At 35.2% G+C, this 24,546-nt stretch overlaps 3 protein-coding genes across 5 annotated transcripts; all 3 read left to right on the top strand.

Moving 5' to 3' along the window:
* The first annotated feature begins 229 nt into the window (after nt 1-229).
* Nucleotides 230-8,327, top strand: LOC117988546 (zinc finger protein 25-like). 2 transcript variants are annotated; one of them, XM_069503098.1, is made up of 3 exons: nt 230-2,535; nt 3,068-3,138; nt 3,537-3,674. In XM_069503098.1, the coding sequence occupies exons 1-2, from the start codon at nt 903-905 to the stop codon at nt 3,088-3,090; spliced, it is 1,656 nt and encodes a 551-aa protein (XP_069359199.1). In that variant the 5' UTR covers nt 230-902; the 3' UTR covers nt 3,091-3,138; nt 3,537-3,674. The 2 variants fall into 2 exon arrangements, with proteins under 2 accessions (XP_069359199.1, XP_069359198.1); XM_069503097.1 differs by lacking the exon at nt 3,068-3,138 and having other exon boundaries at nt 233-2,535; nt 3,537-8,327.
* Nucleotides 8,328-9,577: 1,250 nt separating this feature from the next.
* LOC117988287 (putative sodium-coupled neutral amino acid transporter 10) lies at nt 9,578-21,538 on the top strand. Of its 2 annotated transcripts, XR_011237558.1 has the most exons (11): nt 9,578-9,753; nt 11,522-11,639; nt 12,749-12,905; nt 13,269-13,392; nt 14,566-14,687; nt 15,235-15,383; nt 16,730-16,866; nt 17,250-17,486; nt 18,230-18,389; nt 19,011-20,555; nt 20,880-21,538. XR_011237558.1 is itself a non-coding variant. In XM_034975418.2 (10 exons), exons 1-10 carry the CDS (start codon nt 9,670-9,672, stop codon nt 20,468-20,470), a joined length of 2,748 nt encoding a protein of 915 aa, XP_034831309.1. In that variant the 5' UTR covers nt 9,578-9,669; the 3' UTR covers nt 20,471-21,538. The 2 variants fall into 2 exon arrangements, 1 of the variants encoding a protein (XP_034831309.1); XM_034975418.2 differs by having other exon boundaries at nt 19,011-21,538.
* Nucleotides 21,539-21,667: 129 nt separating this feature from the next.
* On the top strand, nt 21,668-24,537 carry LOC138403259 (putative sodium-coupled neutral amino acid transporter 10). Its single transcript, XM_069503124.1, has 2 exons — nt 21,668-22,469; nt 22,699-24,537. The coding sequence occupies exons 1-2, from the start codon at nt 22,265-22,267 to the stop codon at nt 23,487-23,489; spliced, it is 996 nt and encodes a 331-aa protein (XP_069359225.1). The 5' UTR covers nt 21,668-22,264; the 3' UTR covers nt 23,490-24,537.
* Nucleotides 24,538-24,546: the final 9 nt, after the last annotated feature.

The following is a 24,546-nucleotide window of genomic DNA, read 5'->3' as shown; positions in this document are numbered from 1 at the left end:
TATGTACTTACGTCTGACGCGCTGTACCTACATAGCAAAAAAATAAACATAAAAATAATAGGTAGGTACATTAGGCAGGCTAATATTTATTAAATACCTAGGTACCTACCTAGCGCTTCTATTCTTGTAGCAAACTAACAAACTTAATAAGTAGGTACCTATTTAGCAAAGTAAAGGTAGGTAGTGGCCAGCGGGTTGTGTAAGAAATAAGAAATTTCTTCAAGAATTTCCCGAAATTTTTCATGAAAATTAAAGTTGTAGTTTGTGAGTCTAAATATAGATGTCGCTACTAGCCTCAAGTCAAAGGTTTTTTGATAGCTTGCAATTTGACGTTTATTATCAAAAGAATAAAAATAAAAAACCTAAAAAAACAGTGAAGTGAAGTCAGTGAAGTAGGTACCTACCTACTTATTGCTGAAATATTTACTTGATTGGAATTGAAAAAGTGTTTTCAGTGAACGTCGTACTATGTTTCGATTAACTAAATTACAATGTTGGCGTGACAAATCAAACGCGATGTTCATTTAAAATAGAATACACCGAGGTTGTTTTAAGATCGATATTCATTGTTTGAAGATCGCACAAGGTAATCGTCTTATTTATTTAAGACAAAAGGCAGAGGCTCCGTCCTTCACACGTTAGAACATCGCTCGTTATCAATGCACGTAACTGATCGGTTTATTTAGAGGTGATTACTGAAGTAACTAAGCAGTGCATGTAAGTACTCACGCTGAGCACGTCATTCGAAAATCGTAATTACACTCAAAGGCGTACATTTTACTAATTTTTTTGGTCTACTCTTCGCTGGTGGTGGTCTCTTTCGCTTTTTGCTACAGATTATTATACAAGTTAGTAACATATTAAAGCTTGCTAACCAGTGATAACATGTACTAGTTTTTATCATGGCTAATGTAAAGATTAGAGTTAACTCATCCAAAACTGTGTCGAAAACAGTAAAAGGGAGTGGTAAAATTGGTAAACACAAATCGTTATCAGGTTTTAACAATGTGAAGACTCGCTCTCTAATAAAAACTACTAATACTTCACGATCAAATGAAAAAATTAAATCTTCTCTCAACCAGCTCGTGAAAGATAAGGTGAAAGACACAGTGCTCGTAACAGATTCCAAACTTAAAAAGAAGATTCATATAGTGAAGGATAGATTTTTGAATGAAAACGGACATATTAAACGGAAGAACAAGGATAATTTAAGATTATGCAATGACATTTTGAAAAATGAATTATTAATTTGTGACAATAAGGAAAAACCTACAATTATATCTCAAAGAAATCATTTAAATAACAATAACATTATAGTCAGTGACCAAAATTCTAATTGTGAAAAGATTTCAGAAATTTCTTCAAAAGATAAAGAGTATAAAACAAAGAAATACTTGGATAAAGGGCCTCGTTTGCGGAAATATCCACAAAACAAACGCAAACCAAAGAAAGGTATTTTTCAATGTGATTATTGCCATAAACAATTTGATACCAAATCATCCATAAGGAGACATATGTATTTGCATCTGGATGTAAAGAAGTTCCCATGCGGCAACTGCAAAAAAGTTTTCCGTAAACAGTTATATTTATCAGCTCATATTACAAGGCAACACCCAGATTGGGACCAACATTACATGTGCAACTTGTGTGACAAACCTTTCCTGTTGAGAGAAAACTTGATGGTACACATGGCTTCCCACACCAACACAGAAACAATGTTCAAATGCATTTACTGTAAAGAGAAATTCTTGGAGCAAATTGATTTAATACAACATGAAAAGCAACATCTGGTCAGCGGTCTGTACGACTGTATAATATGTGAACAAAGCTTTGACTGCAGAAATAAACTATCAATGCATTTCAAGACTCATCTGCGAGTCAAAGACTTTATTTGTCAACATTGTGGTAAGGAGTTTTTACGGATGAATTCAATGAGACGTCATGTACAAATATGTCATGCCGGTATCAGAATACAGTGTGCAATATGTAAAAAATACCTTAAAGGTCATCTATCGGAGCATATGCGTACACACGAGAAGCGACGTCCACATAAATGTCCAGACTGCGGACAGACCTTTACACAATCGACTCAGTTGACTGTCCATCGACGTTCTCACACAGGAGCTCGGCCGTACCCTTGCAGAATATGTAACAGACCGTTCACTCATTCTAATGCTCTCATGTTGCATATCCGACGTCACACTGGTGAAAAGCCATTTGAATGTGCAATGTGTCCTATGTCATTTTCACAATTGCCACATATGAAAGCGCATATGAGAAAAATTCACGGTAAAGAGAACCCTTATAGGTGTAAAAAGTGTCAACAGTTTTTCAAATTGAAGGTACATCTTGAAAATCATGCCAAAGTCTGTAAAGTGGGAGAAAGAGAACTTTCATTTGAAGAGAAGATAGAGGCTTCGATCAAGGTTGAAGAGGAAGAAGTTATCGAGTCTGTCATGAGTTTGTCACGCATGAGATTCCTATTGGCTCTCCTTCTCACGATGATCGCTACCAAAGAGAAACTGCAATATTTAGGTGCGTAGTTTTTATTATTATACACTTTACACACAAAAAATGCACTTGACATTCTTATTTTATTGGTGTGACCTAAGCTTTATGTGTGTGTGCCCAGTAAAGAAAACGTTTTGGCGATTCACAACATTCATTTCATTTGTCGAAATAATCAAGGATTTTCTACTTATAATAATAATTGGATTAAATCCATTATAGCTTTTGTACTTCAAAAATCTCTAGTAAAAGACATAAACGAGAGATTTTCAGATTCATTTTATGTATTCATTGAATTTGTTTATTTAAGTACACTTAACAATACTTTTGAGATAAAGTTTTATGCACAGTCACTGATTTGTAATGTTTTAAATTCATTAATCATAGGAACTTAAAACGACATCGGCCACCGCTGAACTTTCTCATGGGTTGCAAATATTTCGTGCGAGTGTTTTGACTTTTGTGTGCTGATGTGTGCTTTTGTGGAGTATCTTCTACGAGTGGTGTCATTAGCACGCATTCCATTGCGTAGATTGACAATCCGGCGTTTTTATTCTAGCGAACATCTTCGCCATTCTATAACATGGCAGGCAAAGTCATCGTACAAGATCTTGGGTAATATATTGATGAGTGAGTTCATTTACCATTTAGTTTATAATATTGGTGCTGGTTGGTGAAGGGCTATGCCAAGAAATGGCATATAATATGTGCTGTTATGATTTTTAATTTATTTTAGCTTTTAAGAGGTACTGGTAAGTTTTAAGAGGTGGTGGTGTGGATTAAGGTTCTACCCTTTTAAATTTAAGAGGTGATGGAAACTGGTGGTTAGGGTTTACTTATAAATGCTCCCAGCTTTCGGTTAGAACAATTTGATTGATAACTTGCAAAAAATAAAAATATTGTTCTAGGAACCCCTGTAAATTGACACTGTAAATTCTTCAACTTTGAGTTAACCACTTACATGTATTGTAAATATTTACCATGTACATTTTATATTGTAAGATTCTAAAGTCTTTATTTTTATACAGGTTTCAATAAACGTCTTATAGATGATCTGCTAGTTGAATCACTGGAGGCTATGGGTCACACTCCTTGCATTGACGAAACTCTGCCACCTGTGAAACGACTGAAAACAAATATAGAGATTTTATTGAACGGAACCGTCCCAAAGGAACAGATGGCAAAGTTTAAGAAGGAACATAAACGTACTGAGGATATACTGGAACTTCTTACTGATGAAAAGAAATAGGTAATTTGCATGATTTGAGTGAGAGTCGTACTTGCGTCTAGGTAAATCTGTTAAATCAACTTTTAAATAGCAAAGTATATCAAAAATTGCGGAACTGACAGGTATTGAACTTGTCTCTCGCGCTCGTACAGCATACTATATAACACCAGTCGCTTAGACTGGCTGGCCACACACGATCAAGTTTACCGTCAAGTTTTGACGCGGCGGCACTTTTTATTTATTAATTTGCATGGCGGCCATTTTGAAGTTAATTGTTATATCAGCGATAGAAATACACACTTATAGTTCATGAGATACAGCCCGCTGACAGACAGACGAACGAAACGGAGGCCTAGTAATAGAGTCTCGTTGGCACCCTTCGTGTACGAAACCTTAAAAATGAGATGAAAATTTCATACTAATCACACAGAAATAAGTGAACCGTGGTCTAGCGATGAAAGGGCGCTATTTCCAAGAGAGATGCAGCGAAGTTTCGAATCCTGCCGGTTCCGCAATTTAAAATACCTATTTGAAATGAAAGATATAATTAGAAATTATCTTAAAGGAAAATTTATAATTTATAAAACTTTAAAAATCATAAATTTTCTAAACTCACGTCATAAAATGTTGGCTAATATTGTGTGGCGTGAGTCAATTCGATATATAATGTCTTATCAATAATTTATGACTCAGAAATATTCTTATCATTATTTTTCAGGGTTTTAATAAGTTTTAAGTTATATTGTTTAACTTAATGACAGCATTATTCATTTTTTTTTAAAGTTATGAGTAACTTTTAGTAACTATTCATTACGCACATAATTATACATCACATTTTTCAAATAGAGAAGGGTATTTTACTTTTTTTTTTAATATATTAGAAAACATGACAGACAGAAAGTATGTGTTATATGGGGTTTTTATATTGATATTTAAAAAAATTGTCGTTTTAGTTAGGTATCTACTCTTTAAAAAAAATAAAAAATATTCTGTAAGTATAGCCATTCTTGGTTAGTTAAACATCTGCCGATACTCACGCCGTGAGATATTTATACCCGTACGCCCGTTATGGGTATAATAAATTATTTGATTAATAAATCGTGATAAGACGTGAATATCTACTTTTAATATTTAAAAATGAATATAATGAGTAGGTACGGTGATTGTCTATTTACCCCTTTGACGACGTAATTGTAATATGACCGTTTTATAGTTATTAAAATTAAGTGAGTTAAGATATTTTGTTAGAGTATCTCAACAAAAAGAACATCAAAGACAAAACAATTAATAAGGCTTGCCATAAAAGTGATCACTCCAAAGCTTTTAATTTATTGTAGGTATTTTATTTGATTTGACTTTTACTAGTAGGTAAGATTTTAATCTGCATATTTATTTATGGTCAATGTAAATATTAAATCATAAGTTTTAACAACCTATTTTATTGGCCTAACGGTTTGAATTAATAACAATCAATTTTAACGTATTCTATCTATATTAGCAACGTTGATATTTGGCACAATATATCATATAATTTTTGACAAATAACAACGTTGCTAATGTTACTTATCGACAGATTACAGATGAATTGGTTATTATTAATACTGGTCACATTATGCAGGAACTTCAAAAATAACAGTGATAAAACCAAAGACAGGTTGTTTTTCATTTAAATGTTTGCGAATATTTTATGAAATAGAAACGGTATGATAAGAAAAATATAAGAGTTATTATTAGAAAATATCGTTTTAATTATTTATTAATATTTTGTGCCATTAATTATTATTGTTGTAGGTATTTGTTTGGGTGGTTATTTTAATTTATATAATATTCACATTTAAAATATTTACTTTTTTAATGTTTTATTGGGTATTGAATTAAGTTTAAACCAAAACAAGTTCGTTAATGTAAATATATTTAATTAATTTTCTAGTATCCCAGTGCCATTTCTTGTTGGTTTGCTTATTTGTTTGATAAAATAAAATTAAGTTATAACTATTTATGTATAACATTTTTCCAATATATTTTATGCTAAAAATCATTATTATCATTGTACATTAAAAATTATGTAAGTAATAACTATAATTTTATATAAACAGATATGATAAATTGAAATCATAATAATGTGAAAGGATTTATTTTTTATTTTTCCGTAATAGTCTGTTTTTAGAAATATTATTTAATTTTAACGAATATTAACACTACATACTTTGACCTTAGATTAAATTATGTACGCGAAACCTTGCATAAAAAAGAGAATAAATACTAATTTAAATTCATCAATTAGTTGAGAAACAATGTTATTGCGATTAATTTAAAATTCTACCTTACATTCAAATTGCTAAGGGAGAATTAAAACTAAATGAAAAGTTTTGTATTTCAAATTTGTTTTTTCTTCGTTACGGATACCATAAACAGGTTTATAATCTAAGGCTTTGGTATGTGCGAACTAATCGTATTTTACATTAGGCTCATATTACATGGTAAATTTTCACCAGTGTTATCAAGCAAATGTTATCAAATCGAGTGTTTAGATTATATTATAATAACAATATGTATTGTAGTGTAATTAAACTGTATATAACTAATATTACTTGAACGGTTCAAATGGAAATAGACAATATTAATATGCATGCTCTAGTCTTTAAAATTGTTACAAAGATATTATGGGAGATAGTGTATCAAATGTTCAAAGTATAAGTACCTATATAAAGCAGATTGGATACAGATTACAGAATGTTGTTTTGCGAGCGGTCAGTGAGGCTAAGGAGTTTCCACGGGATTTTGAAACACTTAAATCCACGCGGACGAAGTCGCGGGCATCATCTAGTAAGAAATAAATGTAAAGAAACATTTTCTCTAAACTACTGGATTACTAACGATAAGTTTTTAAAATCTGAATGCAGTTTTAATTTTCTTTGAAATCGACGCCATGGATCCTTTGATGAAATTCCTATATTTTTGAATCGCGTCCTCGACAGCTTCCAAAATAACATCCTGATAAAATTAAAAAATGTTTATAACAGTAAAACGGAAATTATCTTGAGGCGTTGGGCAGGGCAGCTTCAGGCTGATCTCGCATACTTCACAAAAATATTCTGCTTTTGCGGGCTATGTATACCAAGGAGTATTTTTTTTTCATTGGATCTTTTAACAATTTTTGGCTATACCGGGCTATGACGCAATCACGTTCGCAAAGTGAACTTTTACGTTGCGAAATACCTTACCATACGTTACACGTGACTTTGAAACGTAGTCTTATCACTTGAACCAGATTGAATTCAATTTATGGAAGTTTATGTTTTATTCATGTAGCCAATACCGACATAATGCAATTATTATTGTTTCTTTAATAATAATATAGAATAAGTAATATATTCATAAGGTACCTAATTTATCAACATAGTAGAGTTATAAGTGTCGTGACTTGTTGGACTAATAGTTTTAAGTGCGAGAGTATAATCACTTGATCAGAATATTCAGTAAAATATTGCGCATGATTGAGAAAGGAAATACAGAAAACCCGGCTAATAGGAATATAATAACAGGTACCTAGGTAAATTGTTAAAATATCACATCTCTTGGTCAAAAAGAACAGAAAAGGTAGCGTAGTGAGGGAAAGTGTATGGGAGGGAATCAAGGGCTGACTGATCAACCACTGCGTGATCTCGCACAGAAGAATTCTCTAAACTCAAGCGTACTTCAGGCCGTCAAAACGCTACTTTTTCTCATCTATTACTTCAATCAAGCCTCTGCTCTGAGACGGGAGACCCCACATAAAAAATTACTAAAGGCCCATGTTTCGTCTTTTCTTACAAAAACCGGTCAAGTGCGAGTCAGGCTCGCGCAACGAGGGTTCCGTACTACAGTCGTATTTTTTCTACATTTAGCACGATAATTCGAAAACTATGATGCATAAAATAAATAAAAATCTGTTTTAGAATGCACAGGTGAAGACCTTTCATTATGATACCCCGTTTGATATAGTTATCTTACTTTGAAAATTGAAAATACTAATTATATTAGTTCATGGCCACAATTTTTTTTGTGTGATGTAACCACAAATCACGGTTTTCAGATTTTACCCCGAATGTCTGCTATGAGACCTACCTACCTACCTGCCAAATTTCATGATTCTAGGTCAACGGGAAGTACCCTGTAGGTTTCTTGACAGAACGACAGACAGACAACAAAGTGATCCTATAAGGGTTCCGTTTTTCCTTTTGAGGTACGGAACCCTAAAAATTACTTATTCCTAGTCCGGTACTATATTTTCAAATTTCGAATATGAGCGCGCGTCTTTTTTTTTCGAAGATTCTTGCCAGTAATACCTACCTTTTAGCTTTTAACAAATATTCAGTGTTTATATAACCAAAGAAAGGGCCCCACCTGAATTTAGTTAGCACTTAATATTATTTGATACAATAATAATTATAAATTCATGTAATAGTTTGTCAAAAAATTATGCCAAAATCTGTATTTTTATATAAGAAAAAATATTTTTATGTAAAGAAATCTCACGTTGTGTTATGGCTTAGGAAACCAAAGAAAATACAAAGTAGTTAAATAAATGTTTTAAATGTGTATACAATAATATGAATTTTTACCCGTTTGCCTACTTTCCCTCCTAACAGACGGAATAATAATCAATCTGTAATCTGTAGATACCTAACTCTCAGCGTTGTTATTTGTTTAGAGGTTCCGAGACAGTCAGGCGGCTTGACGTCAAGCACGTAGATTTGTTTTGCTTGATCAAGCTGCTTGGTGCCCGAAATTTTCGACAGATTACAGATAGGATTGTTTATTGATTTTGACTATCACATAGGTACCATCAACGAACTCTATAATAGTCCCGCAAATTACTATTGCGCTGGAACCATGTCTTATTAACATCGAAATGACTTCAGCCGAAATAAAAATATACCATCAGCTTGAAACTTCAGTCTAGTGCTGACGTCACTAAAATTACTTATACTTTTACTACAGTACGCGACAGGTTGAGATGGCAATAGGGGTGGCGGCGTCCCGCACAGCCCCCGCGCTAACACGGTGCGCGGCGTGTCCCTGCCTCATACCTACTCGATTGGTTGGAAATAAAGGCACAAAATCAATTAGGTACCTACCGGTAAAAACTGATTTAAATGTTAATAAAAACATTCTTAGTTTATGTGTTTTACGATGGATCGATGTTTTAGAGAACCTAATATTTTAACGAAGTTAAAATGGGGGTTTTCAATTTTCAAAAGTTCGTTTTAGACGTTTTCACGTCCAACATCGGTGTTTTGATAAAATCTATATCATATCACGCATTCCTTAGCTTGATCGTCTTTGATCAAATGTCAAAACTAATGGCACAAAAGGCTAGAACCCAGAGCCATAAAACCAGTTAAGAAACCAAGCTATTTTTTTCTGTTTTTTTTTTTTGCAATGTTTGTGGTCGGCATTGATTGGCAGTATCAAGTACCTACCTATGTAGGTACTTACACAGTTTCCCTAACTTTAAACTTTAATAAATAACAAACCTGACATTGGCTAATCTGTGTAAAGCCAGAAGAAGAAGAAAAAAAAAAAGTATGTACTCTGTGGTGGTTGATTATCCTGTGGCCCTACCGCGGTTGTTTGACAGCTACAATGTCACGATCGCAATCATCTCTGATTGGTTAATGCTCGCTCACTATTAGCCACAATGCATTGTTGCTCATTGTTGCAAGAAGAATCATCGTACAAATTCAGCCAATCAGAACAATTGAGATTGTAATAATGATTGATGCAGGTTTTAGACAAGCGCCCCGCTTGTCAAAACCTTGTCACTTGTCAATTGCTTGTCAAAACCAATCAAAACAAGGTCGAATGTTTGAATGGCGCTACGCTTTTGTCTCAGATTTAAATAAAATAATATAAGTACATTAAAAAGTTAAAATTAAACCGCCGTAAACATGGGAACTACAGGGCAATCGATTACACTCGCTAACAGTATTATTGGAGTAGGTATACTAGCTATGCCCTTCTGTTTTCAACAAGTAAGTTTGTTTACGTTTCTATAATAAACCTTTAATTTAATATTTCCTCAATGATTGCTATTGCTTTATTGAAAGTATGAACATTGCATTACGTACAATTGGATATAAATAAATAATTGCTTGCGATAAAATAATATTAATAGCTTTTGAATGAGCATAATTATTAAGTCGACGTGGTGTTTTGAGCTGATTTTATCGTGACTTAATTTTTTAAATTACCATATTATTAACTTCGAGGGACGTCTAGCCTAGATGCGACATCATATTAAATCAGTCGATTAGGTAAACAACATTGATCAAAGTCGCCAACTGGATGGGTGACCAATTTTGAAGGTCCCAAAATTTGCTTTTCACGTTTCTTCCGTGCCTGATAGAGCATTTTGAACCGTTGGGTCTGATTATTATAAGTATGTAATAATGATACCTAAATAAACTTTACTCAAGTTGAACTTATGCTTGTAGTCATACCCATATCCCAAAACACTTAGATACATCATGCAACTATGTGATTAGTCAATGGGGTCACAACCTTCAGCAATAAGCAATAAGCAATATGATGCATAAAGAACTAGGATAGTTACCTATATTTTGTCATAGTTTTACCAAAAAAGTTCAATCAAAAAGTTCTGTTCTAACTTTAGGGAATCCAAAAAGTTTGAAACATCTGTAGGCTGATTCGCTAACTCAGTGTTTAACACTGAATGATGGTCACTGAGCTAGCGAAACACCCCACTGAAGCTTTAAGTCATTTTAAAAATTATGTTCATAATCATTATTCTGTCTATGATCATTTTAACTTTTAACCCATGAAATTGAATTAAAATTACACAATTAATAAATCTTATAGGCACTAGTGCTTATTGAAGTTCCATGTATAAAACTGACCAAGTGCGCACTGAGGGCTCCATACTACAGTGGAATTTTTTTGACATTTTGCATGATAAGTCAAAAACTATACCTAATGCATAAAAATAAACAAAAATCTGTTTTAGAATGTAGGTACAGGTAAAACCCCTTTTACTACTGGTATATTAATCTTACTTTGAAAGTTGAAAATACTAAATATTTGTTCTTGAACACATTTTAATTTTTTTTTGTGATGTAACCACAAATTCACAGTTTTGCGATTTTTCCCCTTACATGTGCTATAAGACCTACCTACCTGCCAAATTTCATGATACTGGTTTCTTGTCAAACAGACAGAAAAGTGATCCTATACAGGTTCTGTTTTCCTTTTGAGGTATGGAATCCTAAAAAACTTAAAAGATGAGAAAAGATAACAAACAAAAAGCCAGAGCTAGGGTATTTTCACATCTCTATATATAAAAATAAATCGCTGAATGTGTTGCTGATCGCAAATCTCGAGAACAGCTGAACCGATTTCGCGAATTCTTTTTTTATAATATTCCTTGAAGTACGAGGATTTTATTTTATTTTTATTTTTCATGTACCAAAATTGTAGTTACAAAGTAATAATAAATTAAGTTACATTGGAAATGCTTATCTCTAAACAGAGATTTCTTCCAGCTTCCCATTCAAGGTTGTGAGTAAGGCGTATCAAGAAGTGGAATAGGTCTACGGTACTGGAATCTAATAAACTACATAAATATCTTCTTAATATAATGGTTCTTACGGAGAAAAATTTAAAAGAATCGACTGTTAGGCAGTAGGAAGTTCGCTGGGGCAGCTAGTTTATAATATTAGTAAGTTTGGATCAGGGGTGGGATATAGAAGAAGAGATTATTATATTTAATGCTTCTTGTTTCAGTGTGGAGTATTACTAGCTACACTAATTTTATTATCAATGGGCCTGATCTCAAGATTGTGCTGTTATTTTCTATTGAAATCTGCCATTATTACTAGAAGAAGAAATTATGAATTTCTTGGTAAGTTACATTAATATATTATGGAAATTGCAGAGGTTTGCTCTTAATAACTAACTTGAAAAAAATTAGATTTCTTGCCTTAAATTTGAATTTCCCAGGATAAAAAGTAAGCTTTGTGTCAAAATCATTTTATACTGAGTTTTGGGCCGCCTACGCCTGCGTGGTTTTCGGCACTTATGTGATTGAAAATATATTTTTAGCATCTCTTTTGTCATCCCCTATGTCCACCAATGTCTCCAGAATGCTTTGTTTTGCATTATGCCGAAATTCGTCGTTTATTGGTTGAGATATGAAAAAGACAGACACACTAATCTCTCATATAATATTAGAAATGACATAGTGTGGAAGATACCATGGATACTATATTATTATAATTATATATATTATTTTATCATAGGCTTATTGACTTATATTTAGATATAATTTAATTGAGTAATCTGCTTAATCTAAATAAATTATCTCTGTCTAAAATCTAAATATACCGACCTTACACTTGTTTAGGGCTTGATAACAAAAGTATATAAGTATTCATAAGCAGTAATAGCTTAGTTGTTAAGATGTCGGCCTCGTATTCGGGAGGTCGGGGGTTCGATCCTGGGCATGCACCTCTATTTTTTCAGAGTTATGTGGGTTTTAACATTTAAATATCACTTGCTTTAATAATGAAGGGAAACATTGTGAGGACACCTGCAATCTGCATGCCTGAGAGTTCTCCATAATGTTCTCAAAGGTGTGTGAAGTCTGCCAATCTGCACTTGGCCAGGGTGATAAGTGACGATGCATTCTAAGAAAGACGTAGGATGACTTGGGAAAGGGCATGACAGTTTTATTAAACCTATACCCCTTATGGGTTCTATGCGGCATCGAACCGGAACACTAAAATGCTAAACTAAAATGTACTAGCTTATACCCGCGCCTTCGCTGCTTGGACTAAACAAATTTCAAAGCCCTATTTTACTCCCGTATGGGTTGACTTTTCAAACTTCAGCTAAATCTATAAAGTCGTTTGAACTTTCGTTGGTGGATCAGTCAGTCAGTCAGTCGGGCAGCCAGTCATCTTTTCCTTTTAGATTTTATTTAGATTAATTTATAGAAGTATTTTCTTTCAGCATTCCACATATTCGGTCCGGCAGGCAAGATGGCAGTAGAGATGGGTATCATAGGCTTTCTAATGGGCACCTGCATAGCCTACTTCGTGGTGGTCGGCGACCTGGGCCCGCAGATTATCGCGAAGATGTTCAACATCAACCAGAGCGATATATTGAGGTAATCAAGATCCAAGACACACGCCAGTGTGTCAGCCAAGTTCTAATAAGACAAAATTTTAGTCAGTCAAGGGCTAACTTGTATCTGAATACAAAAACAAAAAAAAACAGCAGGTTTAAAATGCAACAAAGTTTTTTTATGCTACCTTTCTATTGTTATTCATAGGCTGCTTTGCAAAACAGTATGGCAGATGTTAGCCACCGAAAATAATTGTTTTTTGGCATGGCCTGAAGCCTAAACTGGCTGATAGATTTTAACAAATGTGGGGTCGTTAGAATAATATTAGTATAAGCAGTGTGTAAAAAAATTTAGAAAAAAAACTCCTAAATTTTTAGTGTTCCAGTTCTATCGCTTTTTTCACAGAACGTCAATAATGGTAATAGTATCGCTACTGTGCGTACTACCTTTGGGCCTGTTAAGGAACGTGGATAGTCTCAGTAACGTCAGCGCTGCCACTATCGCCTTCTACCTATGCCTAGTGATAAAGGTAAAAGTGGCATTTTACATTTTATGACCATTAAATTATTCATGTTTATTTATTTTTGTATTACATGTGAACAGGTTACCTATAGCAAAAAGATAAATAAATTACAATTCGAATTACACTATACATTTCATTGAATAAGGTAAGTAATATACCTACAGGGTGTAATAATAACGCTAACAAAAACTTGCGATGTTATTATACTACCTAAACACAATCCATTACCAATAACCTTCTAATAGCACCCTGTATACATGGATCAGTACCCTTATTATAAATGCGAAAGTGTGTTTGTTTGTTGGTTTGTCCTTCAATCACGTCGCGACGGTTTGACGTGATTTTTTGTATGGGTATAGATAAAGACCTGCAGAGTGACATAGGCTACTTATTATCAATCAATATTATACAGTCAAAGTCGCGGGCATCAGCTAGTAAGTAAATAAATATAAAAGTTAAAATTTCGTTTTATTTATGGGTAAGGGTGATTGAACATTCACCACTGCTCTTATGCTAATGGATATTCTTATTCTCACTTTATCAAATCCAAAGGGTTGAAGAACAAATGGCCTAAGAGCCAGCGCGTGCCAGACTTTCCTTATTTTATAAAAGCTGAAAGTTTCTCTGCGTATTGTCCCCAACACTGGGAGGAACGTTTGTTTGGACCACCAAGACTATTTAGGCTGAGATCTATAGAGCGAATTTTGAATTTGCTCAGAGTTAATATTGAATTAAAACGAGACAGATTTATGTGAGAGATATAGTTCTGTCTCGTTTTAACTCGTTGTTAAGTCTAAGCTAAGTCAGAGTACGCTCTATAGATCTCACCCTTAGACTTACTCTTATAATAAAAAGAATTACATAACAAAACAATTAATATTCATAGTGCTTTATAATTAACTAGCTGATGCCCGCGACTTCGTACGCGTGGATGTAGGTTTTTAAAAAACCTGTGGGAACTCTTTGATTTTCCGAGATCAAAATAAGCCTATGTCCTTCTCTGTGCCAAATTTCATCAAACTCGGTTAAATGGGTGAGCCGTGAAAACCTAGCAGACAGACAGACAGACACACACTTTCGCATTTATAATATTAGTATAGATTATAGAAGTATGGATATAAACTCTTTTCACACTCAATTAACAAAGAAAACTTTCTCAGACTAAGATATTTGGTTCAGGTAATAGTGGAAGCGACGGGCCAGCTGTTCACGTCAGATTGGACGTCCCGGATCGAGCTGTGGAAACCTTCGGGCGTGCTGCAATGCGTCCCTATATTCTCTATGGCGCTGTTCTGTCAAGCGTAAGTTCTTACTTTATTTGCTAACTAGACTAACTGGATTTATTTTAGTGAAATCTAGGAGGAGAGAAAGTCGTGGGAATAAACAAGTTCTTTTATATCATTTTTAGGGTTCCGTACCTCAAAAGGAAAAACGGAACCCTTATCACTTTCACTCTATCACTTTGTTGTCTGTCTGTCTGTCTGTCTGTCAGTCTGTCAAGAAACCTACAGGGTACTTCCCGTTGACCTAGAATCATGAAATTAGGTAGGTCTTGTAGCAGACATTCGGGGAAAAATCTGAAAACCGTAAATTTGTGGTTACATTACATAAAAAAATTAAATTGTGGTCATGAACTAATAATAATTAATATTTTCAATTTCGAAGTAAGATAACTATATCAAGTGGGGTATCATATGAAAGGTCTTCACCAGTGCATTCTAAAATAGATTTTTATTTAATTTTATGCATCATAGTTTTTGAATTATCGCGCAAAATGTCGAAAAAATACGACTAGTACGGGACCCTCGTTGCGCGAGCCTGACTCGCACTTAGCCGCTTTTTTTCCAGTCAACTGTTCGAGATATTCGAGTCGTTGCCATCGCTATCGCTGGAGAAGATGTGCGTGGTGACGAAAAATGCCATCAACATCTGCTCCAGTGTGTACTTCACGCTCGGCATATTCGGCTACATCGCGTTCGGCTCGCAAGAGATATCAGGTATGAGTTGCTTTTTGAAACGTCGCCCGGACGTGGACTCACGCCACGGCCTACTAACCCATCCATCCCAACGTCGTCGTCGTAAGCCGTGGTCCCAGCCTCACAGGAGGCTGTTGCCCCCAACCTCCAAATATTTCTTCGAGCCCCTTGGGCTCACCCCCTGGCGAAGCCTACCTCCCGGTGACGCTGTAGCGGCCAGTGGGTCCTACGCAGCAAATTCGCGGAAATTGACATAGTCAACTTTTTATCCCGCAAAATCAAAGAGTTACCGTGGGATTTTTGAAAAACTTATATTCACGCGGATGAAGTCGCGGGCATCATCTAGTAATCTATAACAATGCCAAGTATGACAATACACAAAATTAGCATAAACACTTTTTGTTTCTGTCACAGTCAGACGCGCAGACTGCTATTGTACGGGGCCTTGAACTAAATAGTTTTGCTTTGTTTATTATGTTCATCACAGAGAATTCAACCTCAAAACCCTCGAGGCTTTAGTTTTAAGTTTGCGTAATAATTATCACCACTATATCTTACAAATCCAACAACTGACCATCGAAAAGAGAATTTATTACCTATTTTGAATAAATAATTTGACTTTGACTTTGAAGAGTATGTTTATACAAGGATTTGCATGAAAAGAAAATCGTAAAATGTTGACGGGGGACAGAGGAGAATGCTTTGTTGTGATTGGTAGACTCAAAAGTCACGTAATCAAGACAATGTGCAGAATGAGGGTATAATAATTCTGTACTAATTTTATTTTATATTTCATGATAAAATAAAATTAGTACAGATAGGGCGCCCTTTCGCGATTCAGCCTATACAGAGTGTAACCAGAACGCTAGCAAAAACTTAGCGTTATTGTTATACTACCTAAACACAATCCAATAGCCATTTGCCTCATTTTGCAGTTTTAGTGATTTAGTATTTTCAAACTCGCAATGAATAGCGCGCAAAACTCGGGTTAATACCCCGCCTACGACGCGGCATTGACTCCGAGTGGCCTACGCAACGTTCGCTGACCTCTAGAGTCAATCAGATATTTTATCGTAAACTTTTACAAAATTATAGGATTTTTTAATGTTTTTTTTTCGCGTTTTTTTTTGTGGTATCATATTATCAGTAATCATCAGTAGGTACTGTCTCCTGTCTTTGCTTTTGCCAGTGTTCTGGTTACACCCTCTAAAATCGAGAGGTTGGTGGGGCCATGGGAGGTGGAGGGTTGTACCTGGTTCATGAAATGACGGACGAACGGCGGAGATTTAGTAATATGGTTGGCACCCTTCGAGTACGGAACCATATAGACAAGAACAGTTGTTCAGTTTGTTGATACTTTATTTCAGGCAACATCCTAATGAGCTTAAGCCCCACGATGGCCAGCGACGTGATAAAGCTGGGCTTCGTCATGTCTCTAGCCTGTAGCTTCCCGCTCATCATATTCCCGTGCCGCGCGAGCCTCTACTCGTTCCTATATAGAAAGGTAATTTGGTAATCCATACCTGTACTTGAGCTAATTTGGGCAAAATAAATGTCGTCGATTCTGATGTTTTCGTCTAAACTTAATTGAGAATATCTGCATCTTTTTCTTTTAAATATTATAATAATACGGCATTCCGAACCAGTGGTAAATTAAAATATGTCAACTATTTTACTATTATTACTATACTATTTTTTTCAAAAGCACTTGTAAAAGTTTCTATTCTATTGCTGAAAACTATGTTGCCTAGCAACGTAAAGGAGGCGTAATGCCCTTGCTGGATGAAATGTAGTAAGATAGAATCGAAAACCTATTTTTGACAAAATGAATTAATTATTGAAACTCCTTTCCCGAATGACCTTGAATATAGAAAAACGTTTTTCCAGGGGCACCCGACCCACCACGACCACATGGCACCACACTCCATCCCCGAGGGTCCCTTCCGTCTCCTGACTCTCGGCATCATCAGCTGCGCGCTGTGCGTCAGTCTATTACTGCCCAATATTGAGCTGGTGCTGGGGCTACTGGGGGCTACCATAGGAGTACTGATATGCCTGGTCTTCCCCGCTGCTGCATTCCTGAACGTCACCTTCAAAAACACTAACGAGAGAGTACTGGCGAAGGTAAGAATATGGAGTTTAAAAAAAATTTAGGTCCCGCTAAACTTCTTGTCCTGTAGGGCGATTGTCTAAAACCTGCATCAATTATTATTACAATCTCAATTGTTCTGATTGACTGAATTTGTGCAATTCTTGTTGCAACAATGCATTGTGGCCAATAGTGAGCGAGCATTAACCAATCAGATATGATTGCGATCGTGACATTGTAGCTGTCAATCAACCGCGGTAGGGCCACAGGACTCTATCCATTTAATTATAGTACGCGACAGGTCGAGATGGCAATCTGGGTATGAGGCGGGGGGTCGCTCCGATTGCCATGTCGACCTCTCGCGTACTACACTTGGTATTACAAACTGCTCGCTCATAGTACTCTGTATCAGCTACTGGGACTGTTGGGTGCCACCATTGGAGCACTGATGTGTCTGGTCTTCTTGCTGTCATATTCCTCGACGTCATCTTACAAAAACATCAACGAAAGAGTGCAGGCAAAAGTAAGAATGACATTAAAAGCTTTTGTCCTCTTTATCGATTACTAATTAAGGGCTCATTACTTGGTATCACAAGCTGTATGCTTGATACCAGAAAATCAGTGAATATAAATATAAATTACTCACCAACGAAATGTCATGACAGAACTATCACACTAATAAAATGACAGCAATCGTTCGATTTACGTCCGAAACTGGTTAAGAATAAGCATACCAATAAGAATAACGAAAATAACCTTAAAATGTATTCATTCTCAGTTCATCGTAGTCCTGGGCCTGATTATCCTTATACTGGGGACTTACGCGAATCTGCAAGCCGCTGAGAATTCACGCGAGAAGTACGACGAGAAATACATAACTCAGGAGCGCATCGACAAGATTGTTGAAGACTTCTTCCAGAAAAGGGAGAAATCTGAAGGTAAAATTTACATTTCTTTATCATCATGACACCATGATGAACCCATACCCGGCTCACTACAAAGCACGGGTCTCCTCTCAGTATAAGGGTTTGCCATCGTCCACCACGCTGGCAAATGTTCTCAAAGGTTGAGAACATTATGGAGAACTATCAGACGTGTAGGTTTCCTCACGATGTTTTCTTTCACCGTTAAAGCGAGTGAGATTTAATGTCTTAAAAGTAAAACGCATATAACTCCGAAAAGTTAGAGGTCCTCCTCCCGACCTTCCGAATGGAGGTGGACATCGTAACCACTAGGCTATCACGGCTTACATTTCTCTTCTATGTTGTGAATTTTTAATGGTAAATATTTAGTGCTAAGATTTATATGGCCAATGTCTTATAGACACATGACTGAAACATGAAACCCGACCAACCATCGCTTTGGAGCTGATTGCACAGATCTATAAAATCTATCGTACAATTGGTCTTCTCGTCAGATTATTTATAGACCTTGGATAATTAATTTTCTTATAAGTATGCACCGTTACTCACCATTAAGATCTTGTAAATCTCACCATTAAGAAAACGCAAAACATTTATCAAATAAAATATTACAATCTTCAATTTTTTTTATTACAGAAGTAATGGTCAAGCCTCAACTTGAAAACAGCCCAGTTTTGCAAAAAGACGTCAAGGAATTAGTAAAACCTGTTATAAAGGATTCAGAAGTACAACCACCTAATCCAGTTCCACCTGAATCTCACTCTAACGAGAAACTCCCAGTTATTTATCCTGTACATGAGCAAAAAGATATAGTGCCAAATGTTGATGTCAAAGACTCCATATCTCACCCAAAGAACGTAATATCAAAAATAAACGGAGAAAAACTAGTTAATGGTGTTAGTAAAAGTGATGTTGAAGACAAAATCGCAATACCTGATAAGATAGAACAGCCAAAGAAAGAGACAGCGCAAGCAAACCAACAAAAACTAGACATGATGAAACAACAACAGTTAATAGAGACTATCAAACAACACGGTCAAGAGCAAAAAGAATTGATTAAAGAGCAGAAAGAAATTCTAACCGAAATACAAAAAGCAAAAAAGGAATTCCAACAAAATAAAAAGGAAATAGGCAGCATCGAAGCAAAGAAGATAGCTGTTGAAAGTATACAGAAAATAGCTAACGTTGCGATTCAGAGCTTAAGTGGTGTTACGGATAAACCACTAGATGTTAAACCTGAGAAAGAACCTGTGGGAAATATAGCAAATGAAGCTGTTAATGATATTGCTCAAAAAGCACAGGAAACTTTAGATGCCATCCGAGAAATCGATAAAAAAAAGAATGAACAACTTGAGAAGGAAAAAATTGCTAATAATCAAGTTATTAATAATGTACCACAACTACCTCTCAAAGATAATGCTGTTCCACTAAATAATGTTCCAATACCAAATACTGATCACGAAAATATTAAACAAAATGTAAATACTAATTTAGATAAACAAAGTATTAAAAGAGAAGTTCCAGACAATAATAAATTAGAAATTAATAATTTACAACAAAAGCCAAAGGAGGAACCTAAAATCCAGCCTAAATCGATTGAACTTAATGGAAATAACTTAGAAGTGCCTATTAAATCACACTCGCATTTACCAGATGAACCAAAATCATATCAACAAGGAGAGGATACGCAAATCAACGAAAATCCCGAACTCAAACCTAATAATGATAATGTACAAAATGTTCCCGTAGTTAAAACAGAGCATGAAGAAGATATAAATAAAAATGAACCAATCAAAAGCAAAGAAAATGGTGCTATTAAGTTTAAAGCCGATGACATATTAGGTAACATAGCGAACGGCAACGTAGTACCGAGACGGAAAAGGGAAGTTGTCGATTGCACTAAAGAGACGACATTGAAACCAGAAGATAAACAGATTTGCGAAAATCTCGTAAATGTGCCCGATAATAGAAAAACGCAAGAAGTATTTTTGCCAAACGTCAATTTAGCAGACGTAGGTTTATCGGATACCTTTCAAGCGATAGCGTCACATCACATGAGATCACTTAAAAGTATTCAAGAAGACGAGAAAAGATAAATACTAAAAAATAGTCTATTTTTAAATTATTAAAGAAATATCGCTGAGTCCTATAACATTATTTATTTTGACAAAATGTAACGATGTAAAGCCTGACCAGAACAATAATATACCAGGTAAAATACCTGGCCATATTGCGGAAAACCTGTGGAACTAATTTATACAAGACCACATACTTATTGACCATAGACCATAATATAGTCTATGCGCCACTAGTATAAGTCCCGGAAATTGCGCTGGAACCATGTCTCATTAACATCGAAATGACGTCATTTTGACGTCAGCCGAAATAAAAATATACCATCAGCTCGAAACTTCAGTCTAGTGCTGACGTCACTAAAATGGCGGCCACACGCATTAGCAATTTGCGGGACTTATAATAGAGCAAGTTTTTTATATTTCTGTTCAGGCTTTGTTTTATTATAACGCCTGCCACTAAAGGAATCGAAAACAAAACAGCGCTAATCATACCGTCTCATTCACACACTGCACACAGGTATATTGTGTAAGAGAGATCGGATGATAACCGACGCTCTTTTGAATTATTTTCTTTATTCGTACGCGTTGTAACAGCTTTTATTTCGAAAATTTTAATACGAAACATAAAAATTTAATATTTTGTGAATCATTTTACTGAGAAAAAATTACTAAAAATAGTAATAGTTACTTGCTATCGTGTTATTAAGATAATTTGTTTGCTTGATAGGTACATATTAAAATATTTTGTGATGTATAAAGAAGCATTTATTAAATTTTAAGTGATATTGTGCTGTTTTTAAACGTATCAAAAATGCATTCATTTTGCAATTAAATTATGTTTGTACGGTATGAAAATTGTCAAATACGCACTTTTTACATACTTCTTAAAAGATAACTTTTCGGAAAAAAAAGGTACTTTTATTTTAGGTAAAACAAAAAGTCGTATAGTATTGAATAGACATGACAACTATTTCTCATTTTAGAAATAAGTTATTTAATGAAATGTCTGTGATCTCAAATATATAAGTCCGAAGCATTGCAATAATTATTACATACCTAATACATAGCTCAGAAAGTTCCGTTGGTAAATTCAGTAAAAGGGTGTCTTTTACACCCTTTAGAGTTTGGGCGTTTGTGCACTCATTCGTATATTCGTTGTCCTAAAAACAACGATTCGTGTCCCTACCCCGATTGCCTACACTTGTGCACTAATTTAGTTCGTATTTATACGGATTATTCAAATTAGTGTACAAGCGTATGTACGTTTTGTATGTATACGTATACTGGTACGATGATAATAATAAATAAAAAACGTTTGTAACTGTTATACTTCATTTTATTTCATGTAAGTAAATGCAACCACAAGAATTATTCACTTTAGAAAATTGAAAACTAAATTATTACTTATTGATCTTCTTGGGTCTTGATTTTGTCAGAGCGGCAGCTCTTGGACCTGTAATTGGATATTGTCATCTTTAAGGTTCCTGAAGGGTGCCAACGGGATCTAAGCCCCCGCTGTCGTTCTGACAGGCGGGCTGTATCTCATGACTCATGACAGGCCATAACAACACACTTGAAGTCAATGATAATGATTCATGGGATTAACCCATAGTCATAATAAATGATAAGCAGTTTATTACAAATTCCCTAACTGTCGTGAACTGTGACCCTATGATAACTAAACATAACAATGAAATGTCAGAAATCGACTGACAAAGAAGTAATCACTTAATCACTACGTTTCGTCCGATTTACGGTTGGAAACTGGTTAAAAATATTTATTTTACAAACAAGCTTCGACTGCTTTGCGTTTAAATGTACTCAAGAATAATGAAAGTATTCTTAAAATGTATTAATTCCCAGTTCATCATAGTTCTGGGCCTGATTATCCATATACTGGGGACTTCCGCGTACCTGCAAGCCGCGGAAAGTTCACATAAAAATTATGATGATGAATACATTATTCAGGAGCGCATCGACAAGATTATTGAAGACTTCTTCGAGAAAATCGAATCTGAAGGTAAAATTTACATTTCTGCACGAAAAAGAAATGAAAATCATTCCCTTTTATGTTGAGAATTTTTTAATGTTAGGTTTTACATAAAACGAGACTTTATGCCAGTGATATAACGCTGACATCGCTTTAAAAGTGTCGTAAGTCAGAGCAGAGTCAACGTGCTCTATTTAGATCTTAAAACTGTTAACATTCATCTATAAAAAATATGTCAATCTTCAAATTTTTATTACAGCAGTGATGGCCAAGCCCCACCTCGAAAACAACCCAGTTTCGCAGAAAGATATTAATGAATTAGTAAAACCTGATATAAAGGGTTCAGAAATACAACCGCCCACTCCTAAATACCACTCTAATGAGAATATACTAGTTATTTACCCAGTACATGAGCAAAAAGATGCAGTGCCGAATGTTGACGTCAAAGACTTTTTATCACACCCGAACATACAAACACATGTAACATCAAAAACAGATGGAGAAAAACTAGTTAATGGTAAAAGCGAGGTTGAAGACAAAATTGCAATACCTGATAAGACAGAGCAACCAAAAGAAGAGAAGGGCGAAGCAATACAACAAAAAATAGCCATGATGAAACAACAACAGTTAATAGAAACTATCAAACATTACAACCAAGAGCAAAAAAAACTCAGTAGAGAACAGAAAGAAATTCTAACCGAAATACAAGAATCAAATAAGGAATTCCAACAAAATAAAAAGGATATAGACAGCATCGAAGCCAAGAAGATCCCCGTTGAAAGTATACAGAAAGTAGCTAACGTTGCGATTCAGAGCTTGGGTGGTGTTACGGATAAACCAGTAGATGTTAAAACTGAGAAAGAACCTGTGGCAAATATAGCAAATGAAGCTGTTAATAATATTGTGCAAAAAACACAGGAAACTTTAGATGCCATCCAACAAATTGATAAGAAAAATTATGAACAACTTGAAAAGAAAAAAGTTGTTAGTAATAAGTTGTCAATAATGTACCTCAACTACTTCTTAAAGATAACACTGTTCATAGAGTAATGTTCCAATATACAATTCTGGTCACGAAAGTATTGAACAGTGTTGAAGATACCAATAATAATTTATCGCCGAGTCTGTGGAATTGCTATAATGTACATGGTTCGTTCCGTTGTTGGTTTGATTTCAGTTATAGAGATTGTCTGCGGAGTACAAAAGTCCGGGCTCATCTTTTAGAGCTAGCGCGCATCACGGAAATAGTACGTTTTTTTTCGAAAATCTGTGAACTACATAGAAATGCGCGGACTGGGGATTTAACTCCGCACCGGATTTTGATAGATTAAAATTCTTGCGGAATCTAAAACACATTGCAGTTCTTCGTGATCCATTTTTGTCCTTTGCAGACAATAAGTTGCCTCATTTGCGCAGGCTGTTAGAGTATAAATTTTTTCCTACGCTTAACATTGGAATAAATGTGTAGAATGACTATTCCATATAAAAATCGTGTATCAAAACCCGTCGTCCGTTGTTATACTGGTGGGTCTGCTTCGGCGGACGAGTAACGAAGAGTTGTCGTCATCGACCCCTTGTGCTCCGTCGTTAGCGGTGCGATGGAGCTTTAGTCGGTAGGAGTGCGACATAATCACTGCTCCCCCGTGGCCGATGGTATCTATGATGGATTTTCGTCACGGAAAAAAAAGATATCTAAATTGTGGGTTCCAACCAGGGAACTATAGTTCGCGACAGGGCGAGATGGCAAACGGAGTATGAGGTGGGGGAACGCCCCGCACACCCGCATCGGGTTAACGCGGCGGTTGTGCGGGGCGTCCCCACCCCGATTGTCATCTCTACCGGTCGTGTACCTACTCTAGAGGTATCAGCTTAGCTGAATAGTATTTGTGAAAAGGCAGTTTATTAGTATTTTAAGTAGCATTCCAACTGAAAATACTTTCCACGCAAAATAATCATTACGTATATACGTATTTTTTTGTTGATGAATGAAATAAATTTTTGTGTACAAAAATGTCGCAGACTGAATATTGATTTATTGGAAACTTGTTTTAGTCATTACTGGTACGAATGATAATAAATAAAAAACGTTTGCAACTGTTATACTTAA

The sequence above is a fragment of the Maniola hyperantus genome, chromosome 14 (assembly GCF_902806685.2).
Source record: "Maniola hyperantus chromosome 14, iAphHyp1.2, whole genome shotgun sequence".
Taxonomy (NCBI): Eukaryota; Metazoa; Arthropoda; class Insecta; order Lepidoptera; family Nymphalidae; genus Maniola; species Maniola hyperantus.
The sequence above is the reverse complement of the archived record's forward strand: the minus strand, read 5'-3'. Positions and strand labels throughout refer to the sequence as shown.

Coding starts and splice junctions, on each gene's coding strand:
- LOC117988287 (XM_034975418.2), top strand. CDS start 9,670: ATGGGAACTACAGGGCAATCGATTACACTCGCTAACAGTATTATTGGA. Junction 13,393..14,565: donor ACCTATGCCTAGTGATAAAG/GTAAAAGTGGCA, acceptor TATTTGGTTCAG/GTAATAGTGGAAGCGACGGG. Junction 18,390..19,010: donor GAAAAGGGAGAAATCTGAAG/GTAAAATTTACA, acceptor TTTTTATTACAG/AAGTAATGGTCAAGCCTCAA.
- LOC138403259 (XM_069503124.1), top strand. CDS start 22,265: ATGTACTCAAGAATAATGAAAGTATTCTTAAAATGTATTAATTCCCAG. Junction 22,470..22,698: donor CGAGAAAATCGAATCTGAAG/GTAAAATTTACA, acceptor TTTTTATTACAG/CAGTGATGGCCAAGCCCCAC.
- LOC117988546 (XM_069503097.1), top strand. CDS start 903: ATGGCTAATGTAAAGATTAGAGTTAACTCATCCAAAACTGTGTCGAAA. Junction 2,536..3,536: donor AGAGAAACTGCAATATTTAG/GTGCGTAGTTTT, acceptor ATTTTTATACAG/GTTTCAATAAACGTCTTATA.